This window comes from Phascolarctos cinereus, unplaced genomic scaffold (genome assembly GCF_003287225.1).
Source record: "Phascolarctos cinereus isolate Bilbo 61053 unplaced genomic scaffold, phaCin_HiC Scaffold_726;HRSCAF=1367, whole genome shotgun sequence".
In the NCBI taxonomy this organism is placed as follows: Eukaryota; Metazoa; Chordata; class Mammalia; order Diprotodontia; family Phascolarctidae; genus Phascolarctos; species Phascolarctos cinereus.
This window is the reverse complement of record NW_027556098.1, coordinates 347,488,652-347,501,242: the sequence shown is the minus strand read 5'-3', so window position 1 is coordinate 347,501,242 and position 12,591 is coordinate 347,488,652. Positions and strand designations below refer to the sequence as shown.

At 45.2% G+C, this 12,591-nt stretch overlaps 1 protein-coding gene across 3 annotated transcripts in view; it reads right to left on the bottom strand.

The window, feature by feature from the left end:
- The window catches only part of CLPB (ClpB family mitochondrial disaggregase), a 188,021-nt gene that overhangs the window by 114,044 nt on the left and 61,386 nt on the right, over positions 1–12,591 (bottom strand). The window contains exon 5 of one of the 3 annotated variants that reach the window (XM_020967678.2): positions 5,624–5,713. The exons of the other annotated variants lie outside the window; for them this stretch is intronic. Coding sequence (XP_020823337.1) covers positions 5,624–5,713 — 90 coding nt within the window. The remainder of the gene's footprint in view (positions 1–5,623; positions 5,714–12,591) is intronic. 3 annotated transcript variants of the gene reach the window in all.

Sequence of the window (12,591 nt, the reverse complement as noted above, 5' to 3'; positions counted from 1 at the left end):
AGTGTTGCGATTTTTGCTCAATGCTCCCAGCTCTGCTCTATAGGAACTAGGAGACAATTCCAATCCCTCTTCCTGTTGCGGCACTTCAAATATTTGAAGACAGCTAACGTGCCATATGTACCCCCACCTCCACGGTTCCTGTTTTCCAGGCTAAACATTTTTCAGCAATTCCAACCAATCCTCAGAGGGCGTAACGTCCCATTAACTTCTCATGCTGGACACCCTCCTCTGCAGGACACACTCCAGTCTGTCAGCATCGTTCCTAAATTATGGCACTCAGAACTGAACTCTGCCTCACAGGGGGTCTGAGCACAGCTGGGAGCAGAAGCTCCTGCCACCTACCTCACTTTGGATATCAGACTTGTATTATACAGGCTAAATCTGAATCTGTTCTCTTAGTTGTCATAGTTCTTCTAGGGATTCAACAGGGCCTGGGAGATCTGCCATCCTCCCTTGACACACTCTGTTCACAGTCCTGCCTTGGATTTTCAGTGGTATAGATTTCTTACACTGGATAGCTCAGAGCATCTGTTTAAAAGGTCCCCAGGACTGAGGCAAACCCAGTGAATTCCTGCCTTCTTTTTACAACTCTGTCCGTTACTTCTCCTGTATACTAATGGGCAGGACTTGGTTCAGCCAATCAAATAACAAATGTACAAGTAGGACCTGGGGGTGGGGGGCCTCTGCCAGTTGCTGTGAGGGATTCAGAAGAGATGCACATGGCATGTCCTCCTCTGTTAGGGGCTTTATGTCTGTATTAATCACAAGATCCCTAGCAATTTACACAGAAAAACCCAAGTGGATGAAGAATGCATATTGATTCGATTTTAACCTCACATTTTACGGGCAGAGGGTTGGTGCGGCACAGCGGATGAAGAGCTGGCCCCAAAGCTCCTGGTTAGGTCCTCCCTGTGACTTGTTCAAGGTCACGCAGTTAGCAAATATCCAAGCTAGATCTGAACTTGGGTCTTTCTAACTAAGTTCAGCACTCTATCCATTGTTCCCCCGAGGGCTGCAAATGGACAACAAGGCTGGATTTCACTGGAGGAATTGTGCAATGCTTAATGATCTTAAGTTAGTCCTCACTGCAATGGCCCAATTTTTTAAAACCAATGTGCTCCTGGTGATGCTGCCCAGCCATAAATAACAGTATCACAATCTTCATAAGAATCAAAATGGCAGATGGCTCAAAGGGAAAGCTGCTTTTTGAGTAGGACCAATGATGTGTAGAAGAAGTATAAGAGACAGTACATCAAGGGAATTGGGGCCCAGCATGGGACAAAGCTGGAATTACAGGACTTGAGCTCGAATCCCTTGCTTGGTGACTTTAGCTAGCTATGTGACTTTGGACAAGTCATTTAACCTTACCGAGTCTTCAAAATAAGGGGGTTGGATTGGATTTGACCAAGGTCCCTTTTTGGCTTCAGCTCTATTGTCCTATGCATGACCAGAAGAGGTAGGGATACAGTTAGGATGCTAAATAAAAAACGCACAACTTGCACTGATATCAAAGGAGAGCAAACAACCAGACTACGGAGATCGATAGATATTCTGTGGAGGATTAAAAGGAAAAGGTAAGGGGAGGTTTGGGGCTGCACTAGTGGAGATTAAGGATCCAGGGACTGAAGAGTATCCCCATGAGGGAGACAAAATACATGCTAATAAAATAAACACAACAATCATGTCCTGACCATGCCAATCAAATAGAACGCCGAGTGTTGCCTAACCTCAGGGCTAGGAGAGTCCTCAGACATCACCTGGTCAGAGGAGGAATTCCCTGTATAACATTCCCAACGAACAGCTGGTCAGCCTCTCCTGGAAGACCTCCAGGGGCAGGTCCTCACCACGTGATGAAGGGAGGCGCTGTCCTTGTAGCCGTCTGGAACGGTCAGAAAGGTTGCCCTGAAAGTCCAGCTGCTGCTCTTAGCTCAGCCCTTCGAAACAAAGCCTAACAAGCCCAAGCCCTCTTCTCTGCAAGAGTTCTTTGAATACTTGAAGTCAGCGATTATGTCTCCGTAAGCCTCCTTAGGCCAACTCTTCCCCGGTTCAACTTACTGTGTGGCCTCAACCAAATCACTTTCTGAGCATGAGTTTTCCTATCTGTAAAACCATTAGAGAGGAGTCACTTCCTCACCATGACCTCTTGCCTTTCCACCCCTCAGTCATCATTCTGATCTCTTCATCTTCTTCCCTTCTTAATCTTGATCCCACAGTGAACTAGATCAACTATCTAATGTCCTTTACTCTCAAATCCTTTCCTTCTTGTTCTATCGTCAAACCCTCGATTATCCCCACTATCTACCACCCACCTCCTCTTACCCTATATGCTACTCAACGGTGCTAGACGTCATGACCGTGCCGACTGGGTCCACTACAAATGACCTCATCTCAACCAGGCCTTTTCTACTGCAAAACAAACCTTTAATTCTTCCCTAAATGATGTTCACACTTCCCATAGTGGCCATTTCAAAACTTTTCTCTCCTCAAACTTCTCAATCCCTCTTGGCAGAGGACATTCTTTCACATTTTACTGAGAAAACACGGGCCCTTCTCCACATCTTAAACTCCTTTCTGTCCTCCTTTACTTCCCCCTTCCCCCTTCTCTCTCTGCTCTAATCTCTGACCTCCACCATGGTCAACCCCTCTATCTGTACCCTTGATCCTCTTCCTATCCCCTCCTGCCTCCTCTGGCAGGTCACAATCATTTCCTCTCTAACCGTATACTCCCTAGACTGGCTCCTTCTTCTTAGTTAGCTACAAATGTGTGCAACAGATTTCCTCAGTTGAAAAAAAAAAACAGACCAACCAAAACCAAACCCCCAAACCATCATGTGACAATCATTCCTTCAAGCAATCGCCTCTCTCTCTCCCTCTCTCTCTCTCTCTCTCTCTCTCTCTCTCTCTCCCACCTTTCAAAGCTAAACTCCAAGAAAAGCGCTATCTGCCCTTGCTCCTCCACTTCCTTTCCATGAACTCACTTCTCAACCTCCCGTGTGTAATTTGGCTTCCAAACTCATAACTCAACTGAAGTGGCTTTCTCCAAAGTTACCAATGATCTCTTTAACTGTCAAATCTGATGGCTGTTTCTCTTCATCCTTTTTGACCTTTCTCTGTAATATTTGACACTGCTGACCATACTCTCCTCCGGGAAAGATTCTTCTCTCCTGTCCTATCTGGTCTAAGTGGGCCACTCATTTTGTAGTATTTGTACAGACCAACAGCTAATGTTAGGGAAGCAAAGTAGGCTTTTTCACCTGCTCTGCGCTGAATATGTTCCACCCCAGAAACTGGTGACTCTAGCAGGGAAGTACTGACATGAAGAAGTGGCTTACTCTCCCTTAGTCATTCATTAGCAACAACCTGAGTGAAAGGTCAAAGGACAGGGGCCCTTGAGTTAGGAGCAGGCAGCAGTTCTTTCCAAATCTCTCATCTCTGTGCCTTGACGCAGGCCATCATCCACCACTGGAATGCCCTCTCTGCCTCTTGGAACTTTTAAATAAATTTTATTAGTTTATTTTGATTTATCAACAATTACTTCCATATGCTTTTGAGTTTAAAATTTTTCTCCCCCTTCCTCCCCACCACCCTCCCCCAAGACGGTGCACAATCTGATATAGGCTGTACATTTACCTCTTAGAATTCTTAATAACTCCCTTCAAAGCTCTGTTCGAGAATCATTTCCTATCTGGGACCTTACCAGATCTCCAAAGCTGTGAGTAAAATGATTCTGCAAATACCCTGCAAACCCTTTGAGTTCATTTGTCTGTATATGTGCGTGGCTTCCTGGACAGAATCTAAGTTCTTGTGAGGGCAGAGACTTGTTGGTCTTACTATCTTTTATTGTCTAGCATAGTGCCTGACACATGCACTTAATAAATGCTTTTTGCCATCCTAGTACCCCTCCTCTAGATGCATTCTGGTTTGTCAGCATCCTTCCTAAAATACGACCCCAGAACCAAGCACACTCTCTATAAGTGGTCTAATCAGCATAGAGGACAACACCTTCATATGACAGAAGGGAGGCCCAGAAAAAGGAAGTGACTTACCTATGATCACCTTTCCAGTGATCTTGGACTAGAACTGGGCCTAGAATCCAAATCCGATGTCCAGTTCAGTGCTCTCATAGAGAATGTACAACAGAAATTCAGTGGAGACGACTTACTGAAGAGTAGAATACTCTGAGAAAGTTCCACAGAGGAGGTGACGGATGTAAGCCACACTTGAAGGGCAGGGGTGAGGTGTGTGCATTTCAGGCCAGTGAAAGTCTAAGCAAAGTATGGCAGAAGAAATGACCCTGCTGTGTGGCCAGAACAGTGAGCAGGCCAATCTAACTGTAGAAAAGGTGGTAATCTTAGGAAAAGTAGAGTGAGAAAGAAGGCCCTTAGGATTACATGGAGCCATGCTAGGTAGACGGGGCTCCCTGATTCTTTAACATCTCTGCAGATGTGTGTATATATATCTCTATGGCTATATGTGTGTATATATCTCTACCTACATAATCTATATCTATATATGTAGGTGACATACATAAAATGCATCCTCTACCTACCCCTGATCTTTCCAGCAGCAGCTTCAGATCTTCTCTTCTTGAGTCCTCAAAAGAAGAACCCATTAGGTTAAATCCTACCCTACTTGTGTCCTATCTCTAACACTCTTTGTGATTCTGTTTCCATACCCTCCTTGCGGTCTCCATGGCCCCCACTCAACCCCAAGTCTCAATCCCTTCGACAGAGACAACTGGAATAACCTTCTCACTGGCTGTCCACATCTGGGGTCAATTAAGCCCTGATCACGTTCTCCCTTGTTATAGCTCCCCCAGGTGCACAAGAACCAGACTTTTCAGCCTGGCATTAGGGCCCTCTGGGATTTGGCACCAATGTATCTTTTTAGCCTTGATACAGAAGTTCTCTCCGTGCCCTCTATTTCATAGTCAAACTGGACTACTCTCTGACCAGTACCCTGCATATTGTGGCTTCAAAACTTTGTTTAAGCTGTTCCCTATATCTGGAAGATTCTGATCAACCCTCTTCTCCTCCTTAAAATTGATTTCTCTTTCAAGACTTCCACTTCTCCTCCATTACAGCCTTCCATTTGGAGAGAAGTTTTCCTTACCTGCAAAAGACATGGCCCTTTGTACCTTTCTTTCATGACTGTCCCTGTTTAATATTATAGTTACTTGGGTATATGCTGAGTTTTCTGCCCTAGATTGTAAGCTCCTCAAGGAGAGGGAGTGTGTCTTCTAATAATAAAAACTCAAATTTCTATGAGCACTTTAAGATTTACAAAGCATGAGATAGGTAGTGCCAATATTATCTCTACCTTAAGATAAGGAGATTGAGATTCAGAGAGTAACTTACCCTTAATGATACAGCTAGTGTGTGTCAAAGCCAGAATTCAAACTCAGGTTTTCTGATTCCAAGTCTAAAGCCCCTTCTACTATCCTAGGATTCCTTTTATATATCTACTTCCGTAACAATGAGCACAGGGCCTTGTATACAGTAGGTATAAAATAAAGGTTTGTTGAATTGACCTGAATTGGGTTGAACTGACTTAGGTGAATTGGTGGCTAAGTGCTTAGGGGTCCTAGGGAGGGGAGGAATGGTACAAACAGCAGTTCCATTACCGCCAGTGGGGGCTCCCAGCCACCTCCTGAACTCCAGGGCATTTGTCCACTGGCAAAGGATGTTCGAGGCTGCATTGTCCTTCCCCCTATCTGAAGACACAGAGAGGGGCTACTCAGCTAAAGCAGACCAGAAACTTGGTTAGCAGGAGGCAGGGGGAGGAGTTGGTGGGGGGAAAAGGGGGTCATTAACCCCTGCTCACAGGACAGCTTGGGCCCTCAACTTTGGTTACCTCTGATAAGCTGCAGAGAAGGGGGTGGGGGATAGCAAAAAGGGACTTTGCCAGGCTTGTGCCCCTCGAGGCTCATCTTTACTCAGGCACTCCTCCGAGAGGAGAGCTGATTTACAGCTGGGTTTGGCCACACTCTGCTTTGTTTTATTGTTTTAATTGTACATGAGAGGCGCAGGGTATGGTGTCATTTATGACAGCCCCAGACACTCAGTGTTTATAATGGTTGCTTATAGGCAGCCTTGGGCTGCTGGGCCTGGAGACTTGTTTACTGTTACTGCAGATTTACCGCCTCTTCCACCTGAGGATTTGGGAGTCCCGATACCCAGCAGCCAGCCACAAGTGGTGTGGTGACTGGCCAGACTCCTTCAGGGTAAGTGACTGAACAGCTCTTTGTGCTATCAGCCCCTTCACTGGGGCCAGGACAGCCTTTTGGCTTCCTACCCTCTCACCCTCAGATTCACAAAACGTCTGTCAGAGATGGAAGGTATCTCAAGTTTATCCAGCCCTACCCCCTTATTTTAGAGGTGAGGAAACTGAGGCCCAGAGGTAACAGGTGTGTCCAGGGTCACCTGACAAGTCGCAGAGCAGGGACTCAAAGTCAAGTCTTCTGCCTGCAAAGCCAATGTTCTACCCACCTTGCTAAGCTGCCTTGCTGGAATGTATGTTGGATTATGTATCATAGAGGAGAGTTGGCAAGAGGGAAGTGTCCCTTCTCAAGGAGACCCAGACAATACCACATTATGGGCTGACCGCTTGTCTTCTATCAAAGTATGAAATGCCATGGAGACAAATGCCTTTAGAAACAGCATTATGCATAACTTCATGAAACGAGTGTGGCTTTGGCCAAGGGGGCGGGGGAAGGGCCAGGGCCAGGTCTGCATTAGGTAGATGGGGGAGAGTCATCTGCAGGCAGCCCTGATGTTTGAGGACAAGGCGCTTCTGCCAAGAGAATTTAAGTCCCCTGATGGTAGAAACCATCACAAATTTGCCATTATGCCCTCAGCACCTAAAAGCACTTCGTATATAGTAGGTAATTGAGAAATATTTGATTGATTGACTCTTCTCTAAACTTTTTTTTCCTTTGCTCCTCAGAACCAGGCACCTGTCAGGTTCTGTCCATTCTACCTCAGAGAGTTCTCTCTTCTGCCCCTACCTCACCATTTCCATGGCCATCACTCTAATTCAAGCTTTCATCATCTTGCACCTAGGTTAATAGCCTCCTCTAGGGGCAGATAATAAAAACAATAGCAATAATCACAAGGCAAATGAGATAATAATTATAAAGTGCTTAGCACAGTGCCTGGCACACAGTAGGCAATATAAATAGTCAGCTCTTAGCTATTATTACTGTTCTAGGCACTGAGAATGCAAAGATGAGAAATGTTATATAGTGCCAACTTTAAGGAACTGGCAATTAACAGAAATACCTAAATCTGAGTGAGACAAGGTAGAACGTGATGGGAGCAAAGAACTCTAGCTTAAGTGGTATAAGAAAATGAAGAGGGAAACCCCACTTCTAGCCTGGAGTTAAAAGGGAGAGTAGAGAATCTCCGTGGCTAAGGTGGCCCCTGAAGGAAGAGCAAAAGTGGTGCTGATTTTAGGGGTGACATTTAAGGCTTGAGAGAAAGACAGCCTGTGTGAATGCTTGGAGATGAGCAAACAGGGGAGGGGACAGGGGAACATGTGGTGGTCCAACATGGCTAGAACATAGTGTGCTAGAACACAGGGGAGTAAAATGAAATACTCTGTGGAGGGCCAGGCTAAGGATTTGTGTTTTATTGCATGGGTCACTGGGAACCACTGAAGGTGTCTGATCAGACTGGGTATCGGCATAGTTATGTTGAAGGTAGTGTGAAACACAGATTAGCGAAGGACTGGGGCAGGGAGATCAGGGAATTAGGGAAAAGGAAATGAGAGTTAAGCACCTACTATGTGCAAGACACTGTGCTAAGTGCTTTATAAATATGATCTCATTTGATCCTCACAACAACCCTGGGAGGTCGGTGCTATTATCACCCCTACTTTACAGATGAGGAAAATGGCAGACAGAGGTAAAGTGACTTGCCCAGGGTCACACAGCAAGTGCATATCTAGAGTTGGATTTAAACTGAAGTCTTCTTGTCTCAGCCCCAGGACTCTACCCACTGTGCCACCTAGCTGCCCTGTACCTTGTACACAGTAGATACGTGCTGAATATGTATTTAGATGCACATACCTAGTGCTATTATGGGGGGGGGCAGCCCTCAGTTTATTCATAAGTAAAACAAGTGGGTGGGATTAGATGACCTCTAAGGTTCTTTCCAGATCTAAGCCAATGGTAACGATGATGGTGATGCTGAACCTCTGCTCTCTACAATTCCGTAGCTCCCTACTGCCTGTTGTCAGTCATGTTTCACTCACATCCAACTCTCTGTGACCCCATTTGGGGTTTTCTTGGCAAAGACACTGCAGTGATTTGCCATTTCTAAGAGTAAAGTGTCACCTTCCTTGCTCGGCATTCAAGGCTCTCAAAAATCTGGCACTCTGTCTTTCTAGGCTTACCTCATAGTCCTGCCCTCTCCACATACTCTAACCACCAGCCAGATCAGACCACCTGTCATTCCCCAGGCAAGCTCAGCATTCTCCTACCTCCAGGCCTTTGCTGATGCTTTATCCTATACCTGGAACGCCTACGTCCCCTGTGAATGTCTACCATACTACCCCATGACCACCTTCTCCAGGAAGTCTTCTGCAATCCCTTATATATCTTAAAGCATTAAATGTTAATTCTTACTATTCTTATCATCATTCCTTAGGTCACAGTTTTTTAACAACCTTCCCCCTAGGACAGGAGTTCTTAACGTGGGGTCTGTGAACTTTTAAACCTATTTTGAGAATATAACTGGTTTCCACTGTAATCCTAAATATTTTATTTTGTGCACTTAAAATTTTTGAGAAGGGGTCCATAGGTTTTCACTAGCCTGCCAAAGGGATCTACAATACATAAAATGTTTAAATGCCTGTCCTAGGACCTCACATGTACAACACTTTATACCTAATACATTTATTATGTTATTACTGTTTATTACACCTCTGTTACATCAAGTGGATGCACTGTGGTGAACCTGTGCAAAGACATGGACAAGAACTATAGAAGATAGGAAGGCATGGATGGGCTGCAATCTGCATCACTAGAGGGAACTCGAACTGATGCGATCATAAGTCCTGTCTATTAATAAGATCATGTGTAGGATTTATCCTATAACCTAGGTCATCCTCGACTTCTCACTATCTCTCACCCCTGACATCTGAGCTACTGTCAAGGCCTGTTGATTTCCCCTTTGCAACTTCTCTCCTCTACATTCCCTTGTCTTCTTTGACATGGCCCTCACCCTGGTACAGACCCTCATCATCTCATGCCTGGACTATTAAAATAGCCTGCTGGTGGGTCTCAAGTCCCTCCCTGCTCCAATCCACCCTCCATTTTGCCACCAAAGTGATCTTCCTAAAAAAACATGTCATTCCCCTACTCTATAAACTTCAGCAGCTCCCTAATGCCTCTAGGATCAAATAAAAGCATCCAAAGACCTTCATAATCTAGTCCCCTCCCACCTTCCAGTCTTCTTACACCTTACTCCCAGTGACACAGGTCTCCTGGTTGTTGGCATGAACAAGATACTCCATTCCTTGGCTCTGGGCATTTTCTCTCGCTGTCCCCCATGCCTGGAATGCCCTCCTTTCTCTACACCTCCTACTGACCTCTCTGGCTTCCTTTAAGTTCCAAATAAATCCCACCCTCTGAAAGAAGCCTTCTCCAACCCCTCTTCATTCCAGTGCCTTCCCTCTGTTAATTATTTCCTAATTATCCTGTACATGGCTTGTTTGCACATAATTTGTTTTTTCCCCAATTAGATTGTGAGCTCCTTGAGGGTAGGGACTGTCTTTTGGCCTCTTTTTGTATCTTCAGTGCTCAACTCAGTGCCTGACACAGAGCAGGTGCTTAATAAGTATTTACTGATTGATTTATTGATTTGTACATGTAACCTATCCCCCAAATGGACTGTGAATTCCACTGGGGCAGCAGGGACTATGCCTTAACAGGACTTTGTACTGTTTCCAGCTCCCAGCACAGTGTTCTGCATGTAGTAGGCACTTAATAAATGTCCCCCATATATTTGCTTAGTGAATTAATTCAGCAAACTTTTGTAAGCATCTGTGCTAAGGGTGGTAAGAGTGAAAGGTGAATAAGGCAGTTCCTGTACTTATAAAACCGGACTTCAGGATTAGTCAAGTGTGCAGATGCATGTGCGAGAAACAGGTGTGGAGTTTGGTCAGGAAAGCTTTCTTGAAGGGGGGAGGGATTTAAGCGACATTTTAAGAAGAATGTTGACAAACTGGAACATGACTGGAGGGTGTGTAAAGAGCTTTGCACATTTAAAGTCCACTATAAATGCCAGGGGTAGTAGTAGTTTTGGTTGTTACTCTCAAGTTGTGGAACTGGAACCACATTAGTGGAGAGTGATTACATCATTGATCCTGGAAGCATGAAGTACATTGTTCTTACCAGCTAAGGAGGCATCTAACACACAATGCCTATGATCTTTAGAGTTGAAAAACCTGGATTTGATTTCTGGCACTGGCATTTATTTACTGGCAGTCTGACCCTGGGCAACCTCTCTGAAGCTCAGTTTCCTTGTTTGTAAAATGCTAATAATATTTGCAGTACCTATTTAACCATGCTGGGTTAGTGCTAGGACAGTGCTTTGTAAACCTAGAAATGTTATAGAAATGTGATCAATAATGAGGGCCTCACAATAGCCCTACGAAGTGAAAGCAACACTGTCAGTCTATCATCCCCATTTGGCACCTAGACAGGTGAAGAGATGAGCCCCCCTTCCCTCCCTAACCACCCATGCCTGGCAAGTGCCTTTGTGCCTCATTGGACACATCTCCTGTGTCCTGGGAGGCAGGGACCTCTTCCAACTGGAGGCCATCACACAATCTTGATTCTAAGAAATTTGGCTGAAAACTAAGGGCTTGGATATGCGGCTCCCTCCCTCACTGTTCTCCCTCTCTTTGCCAGCAAAATTATACCACTATTGATGCTGCTGCTGATTTCTAGGTTCTTCAACCTAGAACACTTAAACAACAACATATGATCACTTCTGGGTTATCCAGGCTAATTTTTGGGGGAAGGAGGGGGACAGGAGTAGGGTGGTGGTGGATTTGGCTTTTAAGGATGGCCTGGATGATCCAAGCACCATATTTTCTGGAAGCCAGGGCTATATCCACTTTTTAATTAAATATATTCTTTCTCTACAAAAGCCCCATGGGTAGTCTGTGGCTCTCCAGCCTGAGAGGCTATGCTGCAGTGATGGAGATAAGTGGAAGGCATGGAACATCAGACCTCTCCACCTGGACTGATCTGACCCGAATTCTTGGCTCCTTCACTCACTGGGGGTACGACCCAGAGGGAGGGGCACTTGTGTTATCTAGCTCACAGTGTGGTCGTGGGGGAAGCTCTCTCATTATTGTTATGGACACTGCCTCTTCTTTCCGTGTAACTCAAAGCCTTTCTACAATTTCATGCATACAATTTCATTATGTTGCAGAACCCCAAACTCTGGCGAATGGATAAAATGAGGCTCATAGGGGCTCATGCAACCTTGCAATTCAATTTCAATTTGGGAGAACCTTAACAGAATGACCTCAAACTACTACTTATACTCTATACTGCAGCCAAAATGGACTACTCACAGGTTACAGGACTGAGAGCTGAAAGGGACCAAACTACAGATTGGGGGTGGGGGGGGGGGAAATCTAAGCCTCAGAGACTTCAAGTGACTTGCGCAAGCTCACAAAGCTTGGTAAAGAGCAAGGGCCTGGATTAATTTTAAGTCTTTTGACTCCAAATGCAGTGATTATTCTACTTTATTATGTTGCCTATCTGCACCCAAAACACAACTAAACTCTTCTTCTTTCACATCTTTTTTCGTGCCATTTCCTATGCCCAGGAAGCATTCTTTCTTTGTTGGATGAATTCCAAACTATCTGTTAAAGCCAAACTCAAATGTCCCCTTCCCATCCAGAAAGCCTTCTCAGGTCTTGGGGTGACAATCTCCCGAGAACTCCTCATCCCGGCACATCACCCAGCATTTCCAAAACACTATTCATGTACTATTGTATATTATTGTCATCTGTTTATAAGCTTGACTGCCAACCAGGAGTATGTAAACTACATGACTGGCTCACCCCTTTACTAGACTAAGGAATCACATCTTATTTAAATTTTGTATTTTCCCTAGGCTAAGCAAAGGAGACACTTACTAATGAGCACTTATTGAATAAAAGTAGGCTAAAAAACGCTGCCCTGGGTACGGGGAACGGTAGGAAAGTCCTCGGAGTGGCCCTCATCCCTGATTCAGCCCAGATAAACAAGAGGCACAATCAAGGGGGCACCAGAAAAGAAACAGGGTGGTGGTGGGGGGGGGCGGACCAAACAACCAGCAGGTGGGGTCTCTAATTTAACATCTGGCCACCATCACTAGTTGTAGCCCAGCTCTACCAGGGAATTTTGAAATTACCCACCTCAGGGCCAGAAAAATGGGTTCAAGTTCTGCTTCTGACATATACTTGCTATGTACCCCTTGTAAAGCCCTTTAACTTTTCAGGGCTCCAGGGCAACTCTGTAAGAACCCAAGTTGCAGAGAAGGCCCTGATCTGTACCAGCAGGAGTTTCCTTATCCAGAATTCTCCACA